This window comes from Hypanus sabinus, chromosome 9, assembly GCF_030144855.1.
Source record: "Hypanus sabinus isolate sHypSab1 chromosome 9, sHypSab1.hap1, whole genome shotgun sequence".
In the NCBI taxonomy this organism is placed as follows: Eukaryota; Metazoa; Chordata; class Chondrichthyes; order Myliobatiformes; family Dasyatidae; genus Hypanus; species Hypanus sabinus.
In genome coordinates this window covers 116,048,831-116,074,187 of record NC_082714.1, presented here as the reverse complement: position 1 = coordinate 116,074,187, position 25,357 = coordinate 116,048,831, and the positions used below count along the sequence as shown (strand labels likewise).

The following is a 25,357-nucleotide window of genomic DNA, read 5'->3' as shown; positions in this document are numbered from 1 at the left end:
TTTTATACCTTTCCTTTTCCATATACTAAAAGCTTGATCTGTCAATGAAGGTTTAAAAAAAAAAATTACATAAAATAGGGCTGTCCAAAGCAAAGTTTTTCAGATTAAAGAATTTGCGAAATTGAAACCAAATTCGTAGTGTATGTTTAACAACAGGGTTAGATATCTGTTTATTGAATTTGGCTAAATCAATAGGAAGAAAAGAACCAAGAACGGAAAATATAGAATATCCCTTAACCTCACTACATTCCAAATTTACCCACTGTGGGCACACAGGTGAATCCAAATCTAGTTTCCAGTACATTAGGTTACGAATATTATTCGCCCAATAATAAAATCTAAAGTTAGGTAAAGCTAGACCACCATCTTTTTTAGACTTTTGTAATTGCCTTTTGCTTAACCTAGGATTTTTATTTTGCCAAACAAATGAGGAAATCTTTGAATCAATATTATCAAAAAAAGATTTAGGAATAAAAATTGGTAAAGCTTGGAATAAATATAAAAATTTCGGTAAAATCATCATTTTAATAGCATTAATCCGACCAACTAATGATAAAAATAAGGGAGACCATCTAGTAGTAAGTTGCTGAATTTGATGAAGCATAGGTAAAAAATTCAGTCCAAATAAATCTTTATATTTCTTGGTGATTTTTATACCTAAATAGATAAAGTTATCAGTAACAACTTTAAATGGCATCCTATCACTCAATAAAGTTTGCGCGTTTAAAGGGAATAACTCACTCTTATCTAAGTTTAACTTATAACCAGAAAAACTACCAAATTGAGCCAACAAGGATAAAATAGCAGGAATAGACCTACTAGGATTAGAAATATATAACAACAAATCATCAGCATAAAGCGATAATTTGTATAACTTCTCATTACGGGTAATACCAAAAATATTAGGAGACTCACGAATAGCAATAGCTAAAGGTTCTAATGCAATATTAAATAATAAAGGACTTAAAGGACAACCTTGTCTCGTACCACGAGATAATTGAAAAAAAGAGGATCTATAATTATTTGTAAGAACAGAAGCAACAGGTTTATAATATATTAATTTAATCCATGATATAAAATTAGGACTAAAATTAAAGTTTCTCAATGCATTAAATAAATATGTCCATTCAACTCTATCAAAGGCTTTTTCAGCATCTAATGAGATAACACATTCTGGGGTTGTAGGTGATGAAGTATAAATTATGTTAATCAATTTTCTAATATTAAAGAAGGAATATCGATTCCTAATAAAACCAGTTTGATCTTCTGAAATAATCTGTGGTAATACCTTTTCTAATCTAATGGCTAAAATTTTTGTAAGAATCTTAGAGTCTACATTTAATAATGATATAGGGCGATAAGATGCACATAAGGTAGGATCTTTATCTTTTTTAAGAATTAGAGAGATAGTAGCTTCATAAAACGATTGAGGTAATCTCTTCTTAACAAACGCATCATTAAAGATTTCACATAGCCAAGGAGAAAGCAATAAAGAAAAAGTTTTAAAAAATTCTACAATAAAACCATCAGGACCAGGAGCTTTCCCTGAATTCATTGATGAGATAGCCTCTCTTATTTCATCCATAGAAATAGGAGCATCAAGCAAGCTACAATCTTCATCTATCAGTTTAGGAATATTCAAATTATTAAAAAAATTATCCATCGTAAACCGGTCACCGTCAAATTCTGATTGATATAAAGATTTATAAAAATCTTGAAAAGTGTTATTGATTTCTTTATAATCAGTAGTTAAATTACCGTCTTGTTTACGAATTTTAATAATTTGTCGCTTAGTCGAAATAGCTTTTAATTGATTAGCTAACAATTTACCAGTTCGATCACTATGAATATAAAATTGAGCCCTAGTCTTAATTAATTGATTCTCAATTGAAGAAGATAATAATAAACTATGTTCCATTTGAAGCTCAACTCTCTTCTTATATAGGAGTAACAGAATAAATCTTATCAATTTCTTTAATTTTATCCACCAATAAAGCTATATCTGAATATCTTTGTTTTCTTTTACCAGCAGAATATGAAATAATTTGTCCACGAATAAAAGCCTTGAAAGAGTCCCAAAGTATTCCTTTATCAATCTCTTCATTATAGTTTGTTGAAAAAAATAAGTCAATTTGTTGTTTTATGAAGGTAATAAATTCTGGATCTTGAAGTAAAGTAGCATTAAGTCTCCAAGATCTAGTATTGATAGAAGAATCCGAAATCTTGATAGATAACTTCAGAGGTGCATGATCCGAAATAGCAATAGAATCGTATTTACAATCAATAACATCTGTTAATAAACGATGATCAATAAGAAAGTAATCAATTCTAGAATAACTATGATATACATGTGAAAAAAAAGAAAATTCTTTACCTTTAGGGTTCAAAAACCGCCATATTTCAGTAATTCCAGAATCAACCATAAAAGAATTAATAAGTAAAGCTGATCTATTCGGAAGGGTTCGAATAGGTTTAGATCTATCCATCGAAGGATTCAAACAACAATTAAAGTCTCCACCCATAATCAACATATATTCATTCAAATTAGGAAGAGAAGTAAATAACCGTTTAAAAAATTCAGGACAATCAAAGTTTGGAGCATAAATATTAACTAAAACAACTTTCCGATTAAAAAGTGAACCAGTTATCAACAAAAATCTACCCTGTGGATCAGAAATAATTTCATAATGTGTAAACGAAATTGAGGCGTCTATAAAAATAGACACACCCCTAATTTTAGCGGTACAATTTGAGTGAAATTGTTGACCTTTCCAGAACCTAAAAAAACGTTGATTATCCTCCCTCCTAATGTGGGTCTCCTGTGCAAAAATAATATTAGCGTTCAATCTATGGAATACTTTAAATATTTTTTTACGTTTAATCGGATGATTTAAACCATTAGTATTCCACGAGATAAAGTTAATAGATTTATCCATCATACCAATATTAATTGTGTGTATCATAAAAGGTTAAAAAAACACATAACCCACAATTTAGGAAGAAGGAAAATTGATTCAGGAGCAACCGGAGATCCTGACACCTCAACAATATTAACAATTTAAAGTCAGCCCATAAACTAAAAGCAAAAAAATAAAAAGCAAAAGCATGAAAAAAGATCCCTCCCCCCTCCCCCCACCCTTTGAAAGAAAGCCAAGCGGCAGGCGCATAAACTAATACTAATATTACCCCCATTTCAAGATGGCAGCTCCATAAGAAAATTTTTTAAGAAAAAACTATATAACACCCCAATTAAAATATAGAGTTGCAAAAAAAAAAAAAATATATATATATATATATATATACCTACATATATATATATATATATATATACATACACATACACACCCATATCAGACAAATCAAAAAAAAAAACTAAAATAGTAAAACCAGAAAGATCATTAATAAAAAAAAATGCACATTAAAGTTTAAAAATGTGATACACCTTTAAAAAAGAATTTCCATATTCAGATACAAAGATGACGTTTCACAAGCCAAGACTTATGGGAAGAAGAAACGACATTTTGAGAAAGCCATATTACAAAATATGAATATAAATTCAGCAATCTAATGAGAAAATATAGTAAAAAAAAGTTATCAAAATAGAATATTTTTATATAAAAAAAAAAGATTTAACAGACACTACAACATATTTAAAAAAAAAACTAAAGAAAAAGAATTCAAAACCTTTGTTCCATTTCTAAATACAGGCAAGCAAATAAACGCTTATAAAAAGTAAAGACTTATGGGAAGAAGAAACGACATTTTGAAAAAAATAATTCATTATTACAAAATACAAACGTATATAAAAAAAGGATATTATAAAGATTAAAACAGCATCTATAAGCGATAATAATAGTAAAAAAAAAAGACCCAGACCCATAGTTCAAAATAAGAAGTTATAACCCAACTTCCAGGGTTAAAACTTAAAATGAAATAACATCCTCTCTCCAAAAAAAAATCTTCAATGTAACTCATAGTTCAAGTTGCACTAGAGGATCGATATTCTTCAACAAATTTCTTCGCTTCTTCAGGAGTGATAAAAAAGTGTAGACTGTTGTCGGGCAGCACCATTCTAAGTTTCGCTGGATACATTAAAGCTTGTTTAAAACCAAGCGAATGAATCTCTGCCATCACTGGTTTAAAAGCGATCCTGGCTTTCATAACTTCATACGAGTAGTCTTCAACTATTCGAAATGAATAATTTCTGTAGGAGATCATACCTTTTTTACGAGCTAATCGAATTAGAAGCTCTTTCTCACGAGGATAATGAAGGCGAACAATCACCGCTCGTGGTTTATCAGACACAGACGAAAGCCTCGCAACTCTATGAGCGCGGTCAATAACAGGTTCATTTTTCAAACCTTCACCACCGAAAATTTCCCACAGTAATTTAGAGAAAAATTCAGTTAAATCACCGGACTCAACTTTTTCGGGAATTCCAATGATGCGCAAATTCTGTCTGCGAGAACGATTTTCAAGATCAGTAATTTTAAACTTGTACTGATCTAAAGTTTTAGCAGTCGACTCTATCTTCTTCTCTAACACTTCAATTGTACGTGCTTTTTCACAAATTGATTGTTCAAGAGTCGCGATCTTATTTCCATGCTGTTGAACCTCTAACGCCTGCGACTGAAACTTAGTTTCAAGCGATTTAACAACTCCTTCAAGATCGGATATTTTCGAAGTAATCCTCCTTTCCAAACTTAACAGTTTACTGTCCAATTTACCTTCTAGTCTGCCTTCCAGAGCCGCAAATTTAGCATCCAGTTTATTGTCCAATTTACTTTCCATAGCCGCAAATCTAACATCCAGTTTAGTGTCCAAAAGACCAACAATTGCGTCGATGGATAAAGGATCCTTAGCCGATTTCTTACTTGTAGCCATTTTAGGTTTGACAAGATTAGATCAACTATTATTTTAGGAAAAAAGGGTCAATCAAAGGTAGCAACTCATATGATTAAGTTCGAAAAGGTCTAATTAAAGGGTGATTATAGTTAAAAAAATAAAGAGCGCCTAAAAGGCAGATGCTTACGTCGCCATCTTGAAACTCCACCCCCCCATTGAGCTGCTTGATAGCGATGAAGCTGGAATTATTGTGTATTATTGTCATATTGTGGCCTGGGCTTGTTGCGCACAGTTGTTGTGCTGAAGTTGTGCACCGTCCAACAGATGGTATGGGTAATTGTATTGGATGTTTTTCTTGCAATTGTAAGACCCTGTTGGAAATTGGGAATGTAGAATTCTACAAGTCTGGTTCATTGGAGAGACTGATGGTAGGGGAGTTGCATCGCGTTGGTTGTGTGATGGACTAGGCCCTCACACTGTGTGGATGCTTGCTGCAGCCACCCGGGGAGAAAATACTGGAGTTGGTGTGGGAGAGAGCAGAGACCTCTGTAGGCATGCTGGAATGTGTCCTTGGTTGGGGGCTGCTCTCCAGTGTTCGCTTGGTGGAAGAACAAACTAGACCAGGACAACATCCCATTCACCATCAATCTACAGGCCATGCCACTTAGGGACATGGGTTATATTATTTTCTTTTGTGATTATGTTTTTCTGCTATCGTAACTGTAGGTGCTGTGTGCTGTGAACTGTGTGCTGCTGCTAATTTGTGTTTCACTTCAGTCCCAGAGGAATGCTGTTTCAGTTGCTCATATTCATCTATGGTTGAATGACAATTAAATTTGAACTTGAACTCAGCCTGATCCTTCACCTTGCCTGATAGAGCAACCTTTTCATCCTCCTAATTTCTCTTTTGTGCTCTCTTGTATTTCTTCTACTCCTCAAGTACCTAATTACCTCCTTGCTGCCTAATCCTGCTATGCACCACCTTCTTCTTCACCAGGGCCTCAATCTCTCTTGAAAACCAACTTAGCCTTGCCTTTTCTTCACCGGGACATCGGAATGTATCATTTGATCTCAACTTTGAGCATCTTTTATTCAAATATTATGCTTGAATTTTGCATTCAGTGTTCTTCCTTTGCAGTTGTGCTGAAATATCACTGAACAAAAAGGGAATTTTGACACTTTACCTAAATTTGACTAAAACTTTCAAACTGTCTAATATCCTGTTAGAAATGACCATACCATTATTCAAATGGGGCAATGTGTGCCTACTTCCATTTTTATTTTCAGAGCACCACTGGCGATGAATTTTCTTCCTCCATCTTTACCTTTAGTACTCCCTCAGAAATCCATGCTTTGTCTTTTCCTATTTTTCAACCACACACTGCCCTTAAAAACAATTATCCAAAAATAGCACGTTTCCAACAGTACACTGACACCACCTAATTCTACCTCACTAGATACTCTCTCAAGCCTTCTCCCTCATTATCCAACATCCAGCACTGGATGCAGAAAAATATCTCTCCCAGAAATATACTGCTCATTATTTTTGGTCCCTTCCTGAGCCACAACTTCATCTCTCTCCCTACTGCTTTTTGGAAACAAATCCAAAGATGAGCATTGGACTATATAACCTCGCCACAATAAAATCTCCTGTTACCACCTTCATAGCATCTCCCTTCACCCCATTCAATTTATGCAACTTCTTCTGGAATGTCGAACTGTGACTTTGCTACCTGCATAATTAATAATCCTATACATCTCAAGACAGTGACTCGTTGTTCTACACTTTTGTAAACTTGCGTTCCAACTAGTGCCATATAAACTCTTAACCAGCATAGCATACAGTACATTCAACCCTGAACTCACTGCCGTGGTTAAGCAGAGTTTCTATTTTAAAATGCTCACACCTATATTCTAATATTCTTAGCTGTGACACTGTCCTGTCTTCGATGGCAAGCCAAACCTCCTCAAAAATTCATTCAAGTTTGGAAGACATGACTTGCCTCACACAAAGCCATACAGGCTACCTTAATCAGGCCAAATCTTTACAAATGTGGTGAAATCCTATCCCTGGGAATCATCTGCAATAGCTTCCCAATCACTAATTGAGGTTTACTGGCCTATAATTTCATGGATTATTATATCTCCCTTTAGTGAACAAAGGAACAACATTTACTTCTGTGATATTCTGCATCCTCACCAGCTGTGAGTGAAGTTAGAAAGATCTTTGTCAAGGATTCAGCAATCTCCTCCTTTCTTTCAGTAACTTGGGATATAATTCTTCAGATGAAGAGGACATATCCTCTGCAATGCTCTTCAAACTGACCTACCAAATTGGTATGCCCCACAACTTTCACTATCTTTCACATCCTTCTCTTTGGTGAATCCCATCAAAGTAGACATTTTATAAAATCACTTGGGATTTGCTTAAATGCAAGGGAATTTCATTGTCCTTTTGGCCCTTCTAATTCCCTACTTGATTTGCTTCCTGATTTTGCATATTAATGGTGCTGTCTGCTTTTCACTTTGTAAACCTTATGTATGCTTCCTTTTTTCACTTTTGATTAAATTCACAACCTCTCTTGCCATCCAAGGTTCCTTTACCTTGTCCTTCCTTCTAATGACAACATGCTGGCCCTGAAATCTGATCACCTAGTCTTTAAACAACTCCCACATTTCAGATGGGGACCTGCCTAGTTTATAAAAACTTCCAGAGGTCTATGTCTTTGCTGTGTACTCACTGTAAATAGATGTAGGGGATAAGGTACAGGAGTGTTAAGTCACATACCACTAGTTGTTACCCTGTTTCCATTGCCAAGAAATTCATTTTCATGGGCTCTACAACTCATTAATTATTTACTTATTATTAATAATATTTGTTCTGCTATTTGCACAGTTTATTTTTTTCTTGCACATTGAATGACAGTCTGTGTAGATTTTCATTGATCCTATTGCATTTCTTTGTTCTTGTCATGAGGGGTGCATTGAGATTGGACCCAAGTGCAGGGCAGAGACACTGAAGTACTAGTAACCAGATGGGACAAAACTAAGAGACAAGACAGGTCACAGACAGGGCTGGGGAAGCAGGACCAGGATGAGGGATTGGTGGACTCCAAGCTCAAGACCAGACACAAACCCAGAGCCTGGGCCTTGACTCAGCTTAGACCCCCAAACCAGGTGAAGATGTGACAAGGCCTGGGTTATAGGAGTTGAAGACTTGGGTTCCTGGAGTTCTTGGAGACCTTGGGGCTCTTGGAGTTCTCAGAAGCTAGCCTCCTGGGTGGGACACAGGACTCCTGGTCAGGATGCAGGACACAACCCAACAGAGGCAAGGGACAGAACCAACCACAGAGTAACCGCAATCCAGCCTGGCTTACCTGACAGAGACAAGGGACAGGAAGGGAGCTCAGTCTAGAGTGGCTCCAAGACTGCAGGCAGTCAGTAACCTCAGCAGACTATGGAACCACCAAATCCATAACTCACAGAATGAACTAGCCCTCCACCAGTGAGTTACTCCAAGCAGAAACTGGTAAATATCTTGAGCAAACGAACACACACCCCACTGCACTCAATCCCAGACCCACTTATATTGCTAGCCAACAAGATGAGCATCAGATGCAAATGCTTGAGTGCAACCAAAAACAAGGGACAGTCGGAAGACCCGGAGTCCAAAGTCTGCGGACCGGAACATGAACCAGAATATGGACTTTGGACCAGACCATGACAGTTCTACTGTGATTGCCTGCAAGAAAATGAATTTCAGGGTATTTTATGGTGGCATATATATACTTTGATAATAAATTCCTTTGAAGTTTGAAATAAACAATCAGTAATAGATGTTCTGAAACCTACTCTCTCAACATTGTTGGATTGTACCCAAATCACATGATACAATCCTTAAGGTGATAAGCATTAATATTACCAATGATGTGCACTGTACATGCTGCATTTTTTGTAATAATGAGCAACAAAATCTATCCTTTGGCAGATAATTATATGAAAACAATACAGAATATACTCAGCTATATTGTTCTGATTTTACAGCTGAATAATGCATCCTCTAGTAGCTCTATATCTGCTTTCATCCACAAAATTTCCCCAGTAGTCTTCCTAAAATGATTCTGCTGATTGAGAATATTCTCCTCCATTCATCCACCATAGCCTCATATGATCTGGAGTGTGATGTTGGTTGCAACACTAATATCTGATGCTGGTTTCATTCTCATTATATCTCCATCCCTAAATCATGGCAGACCTTCAGTTCCTCTGAACTGAAAAATGAATGTATCATTTTCAGATGCTTCTAGTATCCTATCATAATATATCTTTATTACTCCCATCTGCTGGACTACATTACTTCCAGATAGGGTTGTGACACCTCTCCAATCTTATGATCAAAATAATCTCATACCTATCATAAAATTTTTGGACTTACACTTTTGGAGAGCATTTCTACAGGTTTCAGTATAGTCTTGTCAGTATAGACAACAGGTCTCATTGCTTTTAATCTTGAGGTTGATGGCCAATTTTTTAAGGACATTGTACATCGCTCCTGAGATAGATGAAATATCACAGATTGCTCTTCAATCAAGCACCTTGGTATAAATGCATCCAGTAGGTCTTCCATCCTGGCATGAGGTCATTGTGTTCAAGTGGAAATCTGAATCTAATTTCCTCACAGCTTATTTCATCCACACCTTGGACATTTGATCATCTCTTCATGGTGCCATATTTATAGAACTGAGTTTCCAATCTACATAATGCACATTTTTCCTCTAAACATGGGGCATTTATTTTACAATTGCTATGTTTTTGTCCATGATACTTATAAGAGCTGTCTGACCTCAGCTGTAATTTTCCCTATTCTACCTTTTGTCTTGTACTTTACTACTTACTCTTCTTTTTTCTGGTCACCCGACAATTCTCCAAGTTTTAAATCATTCCACACATCTCTATTTTATGTCATCTCTGTCTCACTTAGTCGCAGCTCTCTCAGGCTGGATTTCCAAATTCCAGAAATAATCCAATATCACACGATTGCCCTTCAAATCAGTGATTCCAGAAAAGCCTTGATGCTTCTAATGTAGGGTGCTAATTTGAAACACTAACTCTGTATCTTTTTTTTTCTCTCAGAGCGTGGTGGATGCCTGGATGCCTGCTATAGTGGTAAAGGCAAACATATTAGAGATTTTTAAGATACATTTAGATAGGCACATGGATGTAAGGAAGATGGAGGCATATGGACATTATTTAGGTAGGAGGGATAAAAGTTTGAGTATTTTTGAATGCTTTTTAGCTGGATTGGCATAACATTGTGGGCTGCATGGCCTATTCTAGTGCTGTACTGTTCTACTTTATATTTTACATTCTTTCTATGTTGTATGACTTATGGACTATCGCCTTCTAATTATATCATCCCTGTTAAGAATGTATAAAAGGATTTCTCCCTGTTTCTCTGTTCCTGATTGTGTAGGAAAACAAGTAATGTCAAATGTTCCATTTCTAGTCAGCCTGCAATGTACTTATATTAAATGATGTTCCATAGTTTGACAAGGTACTACTCTCACCTCTTCTAATCTATGAGGTATAATTGTTTTTTTCTGTTTCAATCGTTCTGCTTATCTTTGATGACCAACTTAAAAAAAAAATATATATATATATATATATATAAAAATTCTATTTTTTACATTTTCTTCATTCTTTAATTGAAATACTTGCCTGGAAATCCAATGGCTTAGGCATGTTCCTTAATGTGGCATTTCACTTGAATTAGACAGCTTGTACATATATGGGTCACCTTAATGTTCAGGCAGGAAATCTAAACTTCATGGATTCATTATACATTTCTGACACTCTATCACCATCACTTTGTAGGGTTTAGGAGGATAAGTTAAACTAACTGACTTACTGCACAGAAGAGGGACAAATATCCTCTTCCGGTTCATGTGTCTGCCTCGCGGAGACAAGGATCAATGTTCTATAGAGAGAGAAATGTTTTGGAAGCTATTTCCTGAATGCTGTTATAATATTTATAGTGAGCATCTGCTCACTAGCTACAATCCTTAAATGACTAATTATTCAATATTCCATTCCATAAAATACATTCATGCCATGTGCTTTAATTCTCTTGAGCATTTTTGCTTTACTAATCCCATCTCCTAATTTAAAACCAAACTGGTACTTTTTGTCAACACTCCTGTAAAGCAAACTGGAACATTTTGCTCTGCTAAAATCACTAGAACGTCTTTTCATAATCTACCATTTGGGCCATTTTTCACTTTAAACATTTTATTATCAAACATTAAATTCTTTTTTTTTCTGATTTGCTGATGTTTTTGTCTGTTCCTTTACAATATGAGCCATGTTCATTGAAATATTTATTTGCTTTCCTACCCCATTCTGAAGACTTTCTATAATTGAAGATTTAGGACAGTAAAGGTGAGCCACATGATCTACTGCTCTCTCACTCTTCTTTTTAAGAAGGGAGGGAGACAAAAGACAAGAAATTATAAACCTAGGTAGCCTGACTTCAGCAATTGAGAAGATGTTGGAGACCATTTTTAAGGATGAGCTTTCAGAGTATTTGGAGGCACATGTTGAGGTGGACCAAAGTAATCATGATTTTCTTTTAAGGGGAAATCTTGTCCGACAAATCTGGCAAATACTTAAATAATGGAATTAATGGTTTTGTGGCCAAGTTTGCAGATGATATGAAGATAGGTGGAGGGGCATGTAGTGATGAGGAAGCAGGGTGTCTGCAGACGGACTTAGACAGATTCAGAGAATGGGCAAAAATGTGGCAGTTGGAATATAATGTAGGGAAGTGTATGATTATGTACTTTGATAGAAGGAATAAAGACATCAACCATTTCCTGAATGGGGAGAAAATATAGAAATCTAGAGATGCAAAGAGAGTTTTTAATTTATTTATTGTATTTATTTAGAGATACAGCACAGAACAGGCCCTTCTGGCCCCATGAGCTGCACCGCCCAGCAATTCAGTATTTAACGCTAGCCAAATCACAAAACAATTTACAATGACCAATTAACCTACTAACTGGCTTGGCTTTGGACAGTGGGAGGAAACCAGAAAACCCAGAGGAAGCCAACATGCACATGGGAAGAACATACAAACTTTCTTGCAGAGGACAGAAGAATTGAACTCTGAACTCTGACGCACCAAGCTGTAACCGGTGAATTATTGTGGCAAGATCCCCTAAAGTTTAACATGTAGGTGGAGTCAGTGGTAAGGAAGGCAAATGCAATTTAGCATTCATTTCAAGAGGATAAGAATATAAAAGCAAAGATGTAATGCTGAGGCTTTATAATGCATTGGCCAGACTACACTTAAGGTGTTTTGAACAGTTTTGGGTCCATCACCTAAGATGTGTTAGCATTAGAGAGGGTCTAGAGGAAGTACACAAGCATGATCCAGAGAATAGAAGGGTAATGTATGAGGAGCCTTTAATGGCTCTGGGCCTGTACTTGCTGGAGTTTGGAAGAATGGGGGGGGAGGGTGGAATCTCACTGAAACCTCTGGAATATTAAAAACCCCAGTTAGAATGGACATGGAGAGTACATTTCCTATAGTAGGTGAGTGTAAGTCCAGAGGACACAGCCTCAGAGTAGAAGGACATCCCTCTGGAACAGAAGTAAGGAAGAATTTCTTTAGCCGGGGGTGGTGAATCTGTGAAATTCATTGTTACAGGTGGCTGTGGAAGCCAAGACACTGGGAGAATTTAAAGTGGAGGTTGATAGGTTCTTAATTAGTAAGGGTGCCAAAGGTTACAGGGAGAAAGCAGGAGAAAGGGATTGAGAGGAATAATATATTAGTCGTGATGAAATGGCAGATCAGACTTAATGGGCCAAATAGCTTAATTCTTCTGCATGCCTTATAGTCTCCTGCTTATGGAAATAGCACTCAGTAGAGCCCCCCATTTCCCCTTGAGTCAGGAAGCAACTATTCAACATGTCTAAAAGTGGGAATTCATTATGAACTGTTGCAAACAAAAGTAAATTTCAAACAGTATGATTAAATAATATGATAAGGCTTTGATGCACTTCACAAATTGTACATTCATGTTGAAAGTATCCACAACTGATTAGTTTTAATAAGTGTTCCATAGAACTGACATTGAGCTTAGAAAAACCTTGTTGACAGGTAAATCACCCAACTATCATTCATTCTACTCTAGACATTATCTGTTGGCACAAATGGAATGGGAAACATGTCTGATATTTCTATGACCTTGTCCAACTAGGGTCAACATATTTATGTTCTTATGGTTAAGGATTAATTTTTGACATGTTTTGATTTATTAATATGTGCTCATGCAACTAGAATGAGAAAAAGTTTAATGAGATTGAAATATTCTCTGGAGACTTCATTAGAATTTTCTTTTTGTATTGTTCCTTCTTCCATATTGTGCAGAAAGTATTATCCATCTTATCCAAACTCATTATTTAAACTGCAATTGAAACTTCTAGTGGAGTTCAAAAGAGAAAGAGATAATTTATTTTTCAAATTATGAATACCAAACTCAATTAATATTTTAGAGCTGCTTTCAAGTATTACCTGCACACCCATACAATTGCATTGTTCATTTGTTTCCTATATAAGTATATGAAAACCAACAGGAAAAGAATGCTCAATAGTTATCCATAAGCTTTTTTTGTACATCTTGCACACCAGTGAAACAAAGATGTGTTATTTTTGGCCTATGCCTCTTTCTTAACAGGTGATTAACAGATTTCTTGCTCCTTCAACCATCTGGAACAATAACATTGAAAAACAAGATTACAAATGCTAAACACTACAGATGCAGGAAATCTGAAAAACACTTTATATGGAATTATAATTTTTTTTTGCTACTTCCAATTAGGAAAAGAAAATGTCCATTAGGAATGCTATTTCTTGGTGATTGTTGCTAACTGAAAAAGTGTTTGCATTTTGCTACCAGCGGTTTATTCCAGATTAACAAATGGATTCTACCTCTATTCTAGTAAAATCAACATTATACTCAAAAAAGGGAATCTTAGTATAAACATTAAGATGAATAAGCTCTTCTTGGAGTTCCAGCTGGGTATAGGTATTGATTATCCCTGATGAAGGTGGCAGAGTTGGTCATCAAAACATCAGTTAATTGATACCTGTACCCAGATGGAAGCCTGAGAAAGGTTTATTTGTCATCTACGCCGGGAAGGCACTAGATCCTTTTTCAAATATGAAGCTATTGCTACAAAAGGACCAACCACAAATTTAGTATGCCAATACTATGTTTAGAAATAATATATTTATGTTATGCGTATTATTGAATAAATCATTTGTTCAATTATATTTTTCTTGCATCATTGCTATTCTTAGTTCAATCTTTAGGAACGATGACATTATGAAGTTGGACTATTCTTGCTCTGAGTTACTAATGAACTCCTTCCCATTAGCTTTGTCAGGCAAAACTATATAAAATATGTTGAACTCATCTATTTTGTTTCCTGTTCATTCAGATGGGAAATGAACTAGATTGAAAATTATGCCAGCAAGACACTCAACAAAATTATCTGAATTTAGCTCAGTTTCAGATTTACTAAATCCTTACTATTATAATAATCAGTGTGAAAATTCAAAACCTATGCTGTGGTTCTACAGGTAACAAAATAAGTTTATAACATTTACATAAATTTGATCACAGAAAATAAAATGTTTGAGAATCTAAACACGGAGCAATGTAGCTTTATTAATAAGTGAGTCAAGCCTCTCATTTCTCAACAGCAAATGAGTCATGAACTGAAAAGAAAGTGCAACAATAAACAGATTTGGGATATTATTGACCTTTTTCCACATGTTAACTCAGTGTATAGTCATTTCAAGCTTACATGCATGTGTCAGAAACAATGCTACCATATGTGGCTATTTTCACCACTCTCAAACTGCATCAGCAGGAAATCCTCTCTGATATTAAATGGTCTGAAGGCAGCATAACATCTGTACCGTCAAGCAAATAATGTTGTTCCACAGTATTCTGCTCATATTCTTGAATGTAATTGATAAAGTTCATTTGGTCTAAAATCATTTAATTTCAAAATAAGAGAATCCTTGGGTAAAGTGCATTGAAAACCTAAAGCAACAATCCAGTTTTCAATATTAAGAATACATTATGCCAAAGTAGAAGTGTACATCTATTTCCATGTATTTTAAGGCAATGTAAGCATACACAGCATGGTAATGAACATATTGCATCCCAAATCCACAATACATTTAAGGTAAATTAGTATATTGTTCTCCTCATTCTGATATATTAAATAACAGAACAGAAATTTAAGCCATTTTAAATGCAATTAACCTTATTAGCAAGGCTGTTAAAGGCAAAATAATACTTGTGAAGGTACACAGACGTATTCAGTCCAGACAATCTGTCACTAATGTTGCAGGCAAACTGTTTCACTTTACATCCACTGCAGCAAGGGTATTTACCATTCGTTTACCCTACTTTAAGTCCTATCCAGTTTGCAGGGAAGAGATAAGGGGCTGAAAACTTCCCTTTTCTTCCAAAGGTCTTTAAAGCGGTTTGGAAAAGAAAACGGACAATTCAGATCCACCAGACTGTTAGCTTCATATGACCAGGTATAGTCCAGATTAAGACTTGGAACAATGATCCACAATTTTTAAATAATCCTCAAAAACAACATGTAGGACAATCAGTTCATATCAAGAAAATTATGTATGTGGATTCAGGGGTATTCAGTTGGTCTTTACAGAGGGAAAACCAAGAAGCCAGAAAACGTTGAATATTGCCATCCTCCAACCAGGTTACCTTTCTCCAGTTTCAGATATACTTTGTCTTCTTTGTCTAAATACAACAGGACTCCATTAGTAGCAGCTTCACGAGTCACATCTTTATCCCCAGCAAAGGCTGAAATTACTGGTTTACCATTTAGCATAAGATTGACCTGTGATTAGAAAGAGAAAAAGAACAGTTGTTTTACTACATACTGATAACCCAGAAATCATTGCAAGCAACAAAATATATATTCAGTCGCCACTTTATTAGGTACACCTGCCAATTGATGCAAATATCTAATCAGCTAATCATGAGGCAGCAAATCAATGTATAAAAGAACGCAGACATGGTCAAGAGGTTCAGTTGTACAGACCAAATATCAAAATGGGGAAGGAATGTGACCTAAGTGACTTTGACTCTGATTGTTAATGCCAGACAGGGTGGTGTGAGTGTCCCAGAAACTGCTGATCTCCTGGGATTTTCACACACAGCAGCCTCTAAAGTTTACAGTGAAAACAAAAAAAAATCCAGTGAGCAGCAATTCTGTGGGTGCAAACACCTTGTCAATTAGAGAAAACAGATGAGAATGTCCAGACAAATTCAAGCTGACAAGAAGGCAGCAGTAAAAAATAAACACAGATTACAACAAGGGTGTACAGAAGAGCATCTCTGAATGCACAACCTTGAAGGGGATGGGCTACAACAGCAGAAAACCACAAACATACACTCAGGAGCTACTTTATTGGGTACAGGAGGTACCTACTGAAGTGGACACAGAACATCGTGGATTATTATGAATCTGCAAACAGTTGAACTTTTTATCAGAGCCAGATCTAAGTGCCACCCTAAATCCCTAAATATATTTTTCTATCGACATGATCTATTCTAAATATGCTTGATGCTTAAAGTTCCTTAACCAACTAACATTCTAAATATGCTTGATGGCCAGCTACGCAATGGATCCTAGTAACATTGCTGCTCAAGCTGAAACTAGTGACATCATAAAGCTGATTTGTTGTTAACTGATGTTTTAAAAGATCTTTATGCTTTTGTCTTTTCACTTGCTATAATACTGTTTACAGGATACAAAAGTCTGGGAACGCTATCTGCAGGCTCAAAGGCAACTTCAGTCTTGCTATTATAAGTCAAGTGAATGGACTTCTTATGCAACAAGGATGAGCTCTTAAACTCTCAATATACCTGGTCATGGCTCTTGCATTTTGTCTGTGCTGCCTTTTCTCTGTAACTGTAACACTATAGTCTGCATTCGTATTTATTTACATAAGTACTGTTTGGATACATTTATGTATGGAATGATCTGTTTGGATGGCGTGCAAACAGAAGTTATTTTGTTGTATCTTGATACACTTGACAATAGTAAATCAATAATCAATTACCAATTATCAGTCCTAAAATGCGAACTCCTTAAAATTGTACATTTCAGTATTGTAGATATCTTTATGGTGCTATATTTTTAAAACATGACAAAACGCTATCATATTTATCATATGGTATCATTTTATCATATGCTATCATGGAATTGAATTTAGGAGCCGAGAGGTAATGTTGTGGCTACATAGGACCTTGGTCAGACCCCACCTGGAGTACTGTGCTCAGTGCTGGTCGCCTCACGACAAGAAGAATCTGGGAACCATAGAAAGGGTGCAGAAGAGATTTACAAAGATGTTGCCTGGATTGGGGAAGCATGCCTTATGAAAAAAGGTTAAGTGAACTCAGCCTCTTCTCCTTGGAGCGACGGAGGTTGAGAGGTGACCTGATAGAAGTGTATAAGACGATGAGAGGCATTGATTGTGTGGATAGTTGGAGGCTTTTTCCCAGGGCTTAAATGGGTGCCACAAGAGAACATAGGTTTCAGGTGCTGGGGAGTAGGTACAGAGGAGATGTCAGGAGTAAGTTTTTTACGCAGAGAGTGGTGAGTGTGTGGTATGGGCTGCCAGCAACGGTGGTGGAGGCAGATACGTAGTGTCTTTTAAGAGAATTTTGGATAGGTACAAGGAGCTTAGAAAAATAGAGGGCTATGGGTAAGCCTAGTAATTTCTAAGTTAGAGACATGTTTGGCACAACTTTGTGGGCCGAAGGACCTGTACTATGCCGTAGGTTTTCTATGTTTCTATATTCATGGAATTCTTACCGGATTAGACACTCATTACATGATAAACTTTTTCAATTATTTTATGTCTTTCACAGGTTCTGTTGGCTCAGGCAGTAGGATGCCTCAATGAACTGCATTAACAAAATCTATCCTAATGTAAAATCACACAGGGTGATGAATACAGTACTGAAGGTGTTACATTTAAACTCAAGCAGTGTGTGGAATAAGGTAGATAATCCTGTAGTACAGTTATATACTGGTTGGAATGACATTGTGAGTCATAGCTGATGAGATCATACTTGATAACTTAACATCCAAGAATACACATTGTATGGAAAGGACAGGCAGTTAGAGAGAGGATGTGGGGTGGGTCTGTTGGTAACAAAATGAAATCAAATCCTTAGAAAGAAGTGAGATAGGATCAGGAGAAGTAGAATCCTTGTAAGCAGAGTTAAAAAACTGCAAGGGTACAAAGACCCTGATGGGAATTATATATATACAGGCCTGCGAACACCAACCAGGATACGGGTTACTAATGGGAGATAGAAAACACATGTCAAAAGCGCAATGTTACGATAGTCCTGGAGGATTTCAATATGTAGGTAGATTGAGAAAATCAGGCTCATACTGGATCACGAGAGAGAACTTGTAGAATGCCTGCAAACATGAGGAAATCTGCAGATGCTGGAAATTCAAGCAACACACACAAAATGCTGGTGGAACACAACAGGCCAGGCAGCATCTATAGGGAGAAGCACTGTCGACGTTTCGGGCTGAGACCCTTCATCAGGACTAACTGAAAGAAAAGATAGTAAGAGATTTGAAAGTAGGGGGGGGGAGGAATCCAAAATGATAGGAGAAGACCAGAGGGGGGTGGGGTAAAGCTAAGAGCTGGAAGGGTGATTGGCAAAAGGGATACAGAGCTGGAGAAGGGAAAGGGTCATGGGACAGGAGGCCTAGGGAGAAAGAAAGGGGGAGGGGAGCACCAGAGGGAGATGGAGAACAGGCAAAGAGTGATGGGCAGAGACAAAGGAAAAAAATAGGGTGGGGGAAATAAATAAATTAGGGATGGGGAAAGAAGGGGAGGAGGGGCATTAACAGAAGTTAGAGAAATCAATGTTCATGCCATCAGGTTGGAGGCTACCCAGATGGAATATAAGGTGTTATTCCTGCAACCTGAGTGTGGCTTCATCTTGACAGTAGAGGAGGCCATGGATAGACATATCAGAATGGGAATGGGACGTGGAATTAAAATGTGTGGCCACTGGGAGATCCTGCTTTCTCTGGCGGACCGAGCATAGGTGTTCAGCGAAACGGTCTCCCAGTCTGCGTCAGGTCTCACCAATACGTTAAAGGTCGTACCGGGAGAACCAGACGCAAGATGAGATGGCTTTTTAGAGCAGCTCGTGGTTGAGCCCACTGGGAGGAAGGCTATTCTGGACTGGGTGTTGTGTAATGAATCAGATCTGATTCAGGAGCTTGAGGTAAAGAAATACTAAGGAAGCAGTGATAATATGGTAGAATTCACCCTGCAATTTGAGAAGGAGAAGCTAAAATCAGATGTATGAATATTATAGTGGAATAAAAGGAATTATAGAGGCATGAGAAAGGAACTGGACAAAGCTGATTGGAAGGGGACACTAGCAGGGATGGTGGCAGAACAGCAGTGGCTGGAGTTTCTGGGAGCAATTCAGAAGGTGCAAGTAAATACATCCCTCAGAAAAAAAAATTAATGTCAAATGACACAACTATGGCTGACAAGAGAAGTCAAAAACAACAGTAAGGCAAAAAAAAGAGGGCATACAATAGAGCAAAAGTAAGTGGGAAGTTCAAGGACTGGGAGGCTTTTAAAAACTAAGAGAAGGCAACTAAAAAGCCAGGAGGGAAAAGATGAAATATGAAGGTAAACTAGCCAATAATATCAAACAGAATACCAAAAGTATTTTTTTTCAGATAGAGGAAGAGTACAAGAGAAGCGATAATAGATATGGGGCAGCTGGAAACCGACACTAGAAATGTAGTAATGTGGTACAAGGATATGTTAGATAAACTAAATAAGCATTTTGCAGTTGTCTTTATCGTGTAAGATACTAGTTGTGTGCCAGAAGTTTGAGAGATTCAGGGGGCAGAGGTGACTGTAATTTCTATTACTAGAGAGATGGAGCTTGGGAATTTGAAAAGTCTGAAGGTGGATAGATCACATGGTTCTGAAACAGGTGGCTGGGGAGGTTGTGGAAGTATTGGGAATGCTCTTTCAAGGCTCACTAGATTCTGGCATGGTTCCAGAGAACTGGAAAATTGCAAATGCCTTTCAATTCTTCAAGAAAGGAGGGAGGTAAAAGAAAGAAAATTATAGTTCAGTTAGGCTGGCCTCAGTGTTTGGGAAGATGTAGGCATTGATTATTAAGGATGAAGTCTCAGGTTACTTGGAGGGACATGATAAAATAGGTCAAAGTCAGCATGGTTCCCTTAAAGGAAAATCTTGTTTGACAAATCCGTTGGAATTCTTTAAGGAAATAATAGACAGAATAGAAAAAGGAAACTCAATGAATGTGGTTGCTTGGATTTTCAGAAGACATTGGACAAGGTTCTGCTGCTGAGGCTGCTTAACAAGATAAGAGCCCATGGTATTACAGGAAAGATATTGGCATCAATAGAAGATTGGCTGACTGGCAGGAGGCCAAGAATTGGAATAAATGGGGGCCTATTTTGATGGTCTGCTGGTAACAAGTCGTTTTCCACAGTGGTCAGAGTTGGGACTGCTTCTCTATACGTAGATGTTAATGATGTGGATGATGAGAGTTATGGCTTTGCTGCAAAGTTTACAGAAGATACAAAGATAGGTGGAGGGGGAGGTAGTTTTGAGGAAATAGAAAGGCGACAGGAGGTCTCAGATTAGGAGAATGGGAAAAGAAGTGATAGATACTGTGTTAGGAATTGCATGGTCATGCACTTTGGTAGAAAAATATAAAAAGGGTTGACTATTTTCTAAATGGGGAGAAAATACAAAACTCTGAGGTGCAAAGGTACTTGGGAATCCCTAAAGTTTATTTTGTAGGTAGAGTCTGTGGTGAGGAAGACAAATGCGATACTAGCATTCATTTTAAGAAGACAAGAATATTAAAGCAAGGATGTAATGTTGAAACTTTATAAAGCATTGGTGAGGCCCCACTTGGAGTGTTCTGAGCAGGTTTGGGTCTCTTATCTAAGAAAAGATGTGCTGAAGCTGGAATGGGTTCAAGAGAGGTTCACAAATGATTCCAGTACTGAACAACTTGTCATATGGAGAGTGTTTGATGGCTCTGGGCCTGTATTCACTAGAATTCAGAAGACTGAGGGATGACCTAATTGAAACCTATCAAATGGTGAAAAGACAACACACACACAAAATGCTGGTAGAACACAGATCTATAGGGCGAAGCGCTGTCGATGTTTCGGGCCGAGACTCTTCGTCAGGACACGAAGGGTCTCGGCCCGAAACATCGAAAGTGCTTCTCCCTATAGATGCTGCCTAGCCTGCTGTGTTCTACCAGCATTTTGTGTGTGTTGTTTGAATTTCCAGCATCTGCAGATTTCCTCGTGTTTGCTCTTTAAATGGTGAAAAGCCTTGTTAGTGTGCATGTGGAAAGGTTGTTTCCTTTGGTGGGAGAGTCTAAGACCAAAAGACACAGCCTCAGAATAGAGGGGTGTCCTTTCAGAATGGAGACAAGGAGAAATGCCTTTAGTCTGAGAGTAGTGAATATGTGGAATATATTGCACAGGCGGCTGTGAAGGCCAATTTTCGGACATACCTAAGGCTAAGGCTGATAGATTCTTGACTAGTTAGAGTATAAAGGGATACAAAGAGAAAGCAGGAGTTTGGAGCTGAGAGGAAAAATTAATCAGCTGTGATGAAACAGCAGAGCAGACTCACCAGTCCAAATGGCTTAATTCTGCTCCTATATCTTATGGTCTTATGGGGTTAGTTAGGGTATAATTGTGAAATGTTTACTTCAATAGCTTACTGCATTTTTGGAAATAATATTAGCTCGAAATTCACTGCTGGTCAATAGCTGTAAACAAACTATATGATAGCAACAGCCCATAGTACTCTACCTCAGAAATTCAATCCTCTGAAGTCAATGGAAGGATTTTCAGATGCAGAGTGCCATGCGCTGACACTATTAACTGTGTTAGCAATGGTGATAAGTTTCTTGGTAAGGATAGCCCATAAAACCGACAAATTATGGTGCAGAGACACACATTCGGCAACTCTATATGCTTTGTTTAGTAGAACTGGTTAATTAAGGGAGGTAATTAAAAGCAACTATCATTACGTTGAATCCGGAAGAAGGGTCTTGGCCTGAAACATCAACTGTTTGTTCATTTCTATGGATGCTGCCTGATCTGCTGAGTTCCTCCAGCATTCTGTGTGCGTTGTTTGGATTTCTAGTAACTGCAGAATTTCATGTGTTCATCATTACATTTACCTTCTTCCCATAATGTAGTGACCTGAACTGCACACAGCACTCTAGCTCTGTCCTAACCAATGTGTATTCAAGCTGTACCATGATATACCTGCTTTTATATTCTATGCCACACAAAAAAATCCAGATGCCTTCTTCACAAGATGTTTGAGGAACTAAGCAGTCCTCGCAGGATCTATGGAAAAAAAGTACAGTCTACATCTCAGGCCAAAACCCTTTGCCAGTCCTGCCAAAGGATTTCAGCCCGAAACGTCGACAGAACTTTTTTCCATAGATGCTGGCTGACCTGCTGAGTTCCTCCCACATTTTGTGTGTGTTGCTTGGATTTCCAGCATCTGCAGATTTTCCCTTGATTGTCATATGGCTTCTTCACCTAGTTTTAAACTGTGGTGCCATGTTCATGGACTTCTTGTACATCAATGTTATTCTTCCCTCAGTACTCCCTTATGTGCTACCATTCATTGTGTATGCCTACCCTTATTTATCCTCCCAAAGTATATCACCTCATACATATTGCACCACATACACTGTTGAATTCTGCCTATCGTTGCTATGGGTCCTGTGTAACAGCTTCTTAAATACTTCAAGGAAGCATTTATTAAAGGGAAACATGAGTGACACATTGTAGGAGAACATATTGGCATGATGCACATAGAAAATTGTACTTACTATATTTACTATGAATGAAGTATATTTTTGAAAAAGAAATGTGGTGTCATATTTTCCATTTAGTATCATTTTAACCACTCTGCTAGCAGAGTAAATAAGGGCCCTAATTTATTGATAGGTGGGATTGTGGGTCAGCCCTTTCTGGCCATAGTGAAGAAAGAAGAGGAACACCAACAACACAAGGTAGGATATCTTGGAGGCCCAGGGAGACTAACAGACCATTCTGTTCAATATTTCCTTGCATGGCAACCCGCTTCATCTGAGAGATCAAGCTAGTGCAACGTCATTGTATTTTTCTAAAATAATAATAACCTCGTTTAATGAAGAGACCATTAACAACACAACTGTTACCTTGCAAGAACCATATGTTATATACCTTATCTGAAAATTATACTTTCCAATTCAAAGTTGACCTAATGTATATTCCTTTGTATGCTTCTTGTGTCCTTCTCACATGTCATCATCTATCTTTGTATTGTCCACAAATTTGGTTATAATACAGCCCTGTCTTCCAAGTTATTAATGTTTGTTATAAATAACTAAGGTCTCAGAAATAGTCCCAGAGCAGCCTGTTGGTTATAGCTTGCCAAGGTGAAAATGGCCTGTTTTTCTTTTGTTCATTTTTTGTTTATTGGCTCATGTTTTAGGTTAATGAAACTTTCTGAAGAAAAATAGCTACTTACACCAGCTAGATTCCACTCAATAAGTTTCAGTTGTTACAAAAACCGACATTAGTTGAGGGAGTTATATACATATACATATGTATCACTTCAATTGCATTTTCTTTGCAAAGTACTGTCGCTGAACGGAAGGTGATTTTTGTGGGTTATACTGAATCTTCTAGCAGTCTTGTTATTCAGCCTTTCAATATCCGAGAAGCATTTAGTCATTTATACCTCAATCTGTGTTGCGTTTCAAACTTTAGTTTTCAATTAGTGTTAATGTTCACGATCATCTTCCGTTTCAACATTTACTTGGGTGACTGCTTTGTATTTTAGCAGATAGGGACTTTCACCTATTCCTTCTGTATCAAGACTTCCTCTGCTGCATCACTGAAGCAAGGAACCTTGCAAAAATATGCAACACAGAAGGTTCCAAAAAGTAACAAATTTCCATATTGAAAGGGACATAAGCAAGGAGTGATTGATAAGTTCATGGCCTAAGGTAGAAGGAGTCAATTTTAGATAACCTAGCACGTTTATTTTCCAACATTGTCCCCTCCTACATTTACACACTTAGTCCAGTGGTTGTGGAGCATATAGATCCCTTCTTTATAGAAGTCGGCGTCTTGGACCCCAGAAGTGGTCCACAGCAGGGGTGATTGATAAGTTCACTGCCTAAGGTAGAAGGAGATGAGTTGTGCAGCTCTCGTTACATACACATGCACTTCAACTCTTTGAGTGATTATCCAGAAAGTTTGAAGTTAATAACTTTTGTGGTATTTTTGTTTCAGATCATTGAAAATTGCAAGTAAGCACTGTCTGAGAACATTGACAACATCGGCCTACGTGCAGTCATCCGCTACCTTGGTCTCAAGGATTTATCACCCAAGGAGGTCCACAAGGACATAGTGGCAACACTAGGGGAGGGTGGAAAATAAATGTGCTGGTTTTCTAAAATTGCCTCCTTCTACCTTAGCCACGAACTTATCAGTCACCCCCTCGTACTTCACATGGAAATATGCAACATTATTTTAAGTAGCTATTGACTGCTCATAAATCTTTCTCTCCAAACTGGGAACTTGGAGATGTTGATTCAGTTAGAAGTTGATTATCTAAAATATGTTTGCCTCTCACAATTATTATTTGATGTGGGTCTCTTGTACTTCCATCATGCAAAAAGAAATCCTAAAATAAAAAAAATACACAAAAATTGCTACATGTGCAATTATTTTAAAGAACACAGAGTATATGTCATAAAACTTTTAAAAATACTCACAATGGTATCAGGCAGGCTATCTATATCTGCACTCATGCCCTGTCAGCTCCAGCTGATAACCACAGTCAGCTAACCATTTCTCCATGCACTTGCAGCACAAGATAAAAAGCACCAGCCAGAAACTCATTCCTGGTCACCAATATAAAACATATTATACAATACTTTGAATTTTGCTTTCAAAATTCAGCTCCTTTGATGCTGCCATACTGTGTGTTTAAGGCTACTGACTGAGAATTAATTATAAGGTTGTGACCTAGAAATCTAATCACTTACAGCAATTTTTTCTGCACTACAGCATTAATTTGCAGCATAAAATCGATTGAAAGGTGTGATCAGGAACTGATAGTGCTTAATGCAAATTTTCAATTATGCAACTCCATACATGACGAAGTTTCACGAACAAAGCAGAGCATAGAAACATGACATCAATAATCGCACAATACCCATTGCCGCCATCCTTGGAAAATGGATTCACTGCATGCAGTCAGCACATACTGAATGCATATACTAGGAAAGGAAGTATGACTAGTGGGGATAGGGTTTGGTGC

General features: G+C 37.3%; 1 protein-coding gene across 1 annotated transcript in view; it reads right to left on the bottom strand.

Moving 5' to 3' along the window:
* Positions 1–15,594: 15,594 nt before the first annotated feature.
* cbln4 (cerebellin 4 precursor) overlaps positions 15,595–25,357 on the bottom strand; it is a 175,062-nt gene continuing 165,299 nt past the window's right edge. Inside the window, exon 3 of the mRNA XM_059978742.1 lies at positions 15,595–15,792. Within this exon, the coding sequence (XP_059834725.1) occupies positions 15,595–15,792 (198 nt within the window). The remainder of the gene's footprint in view (positions 15,793–25,357) is intronic.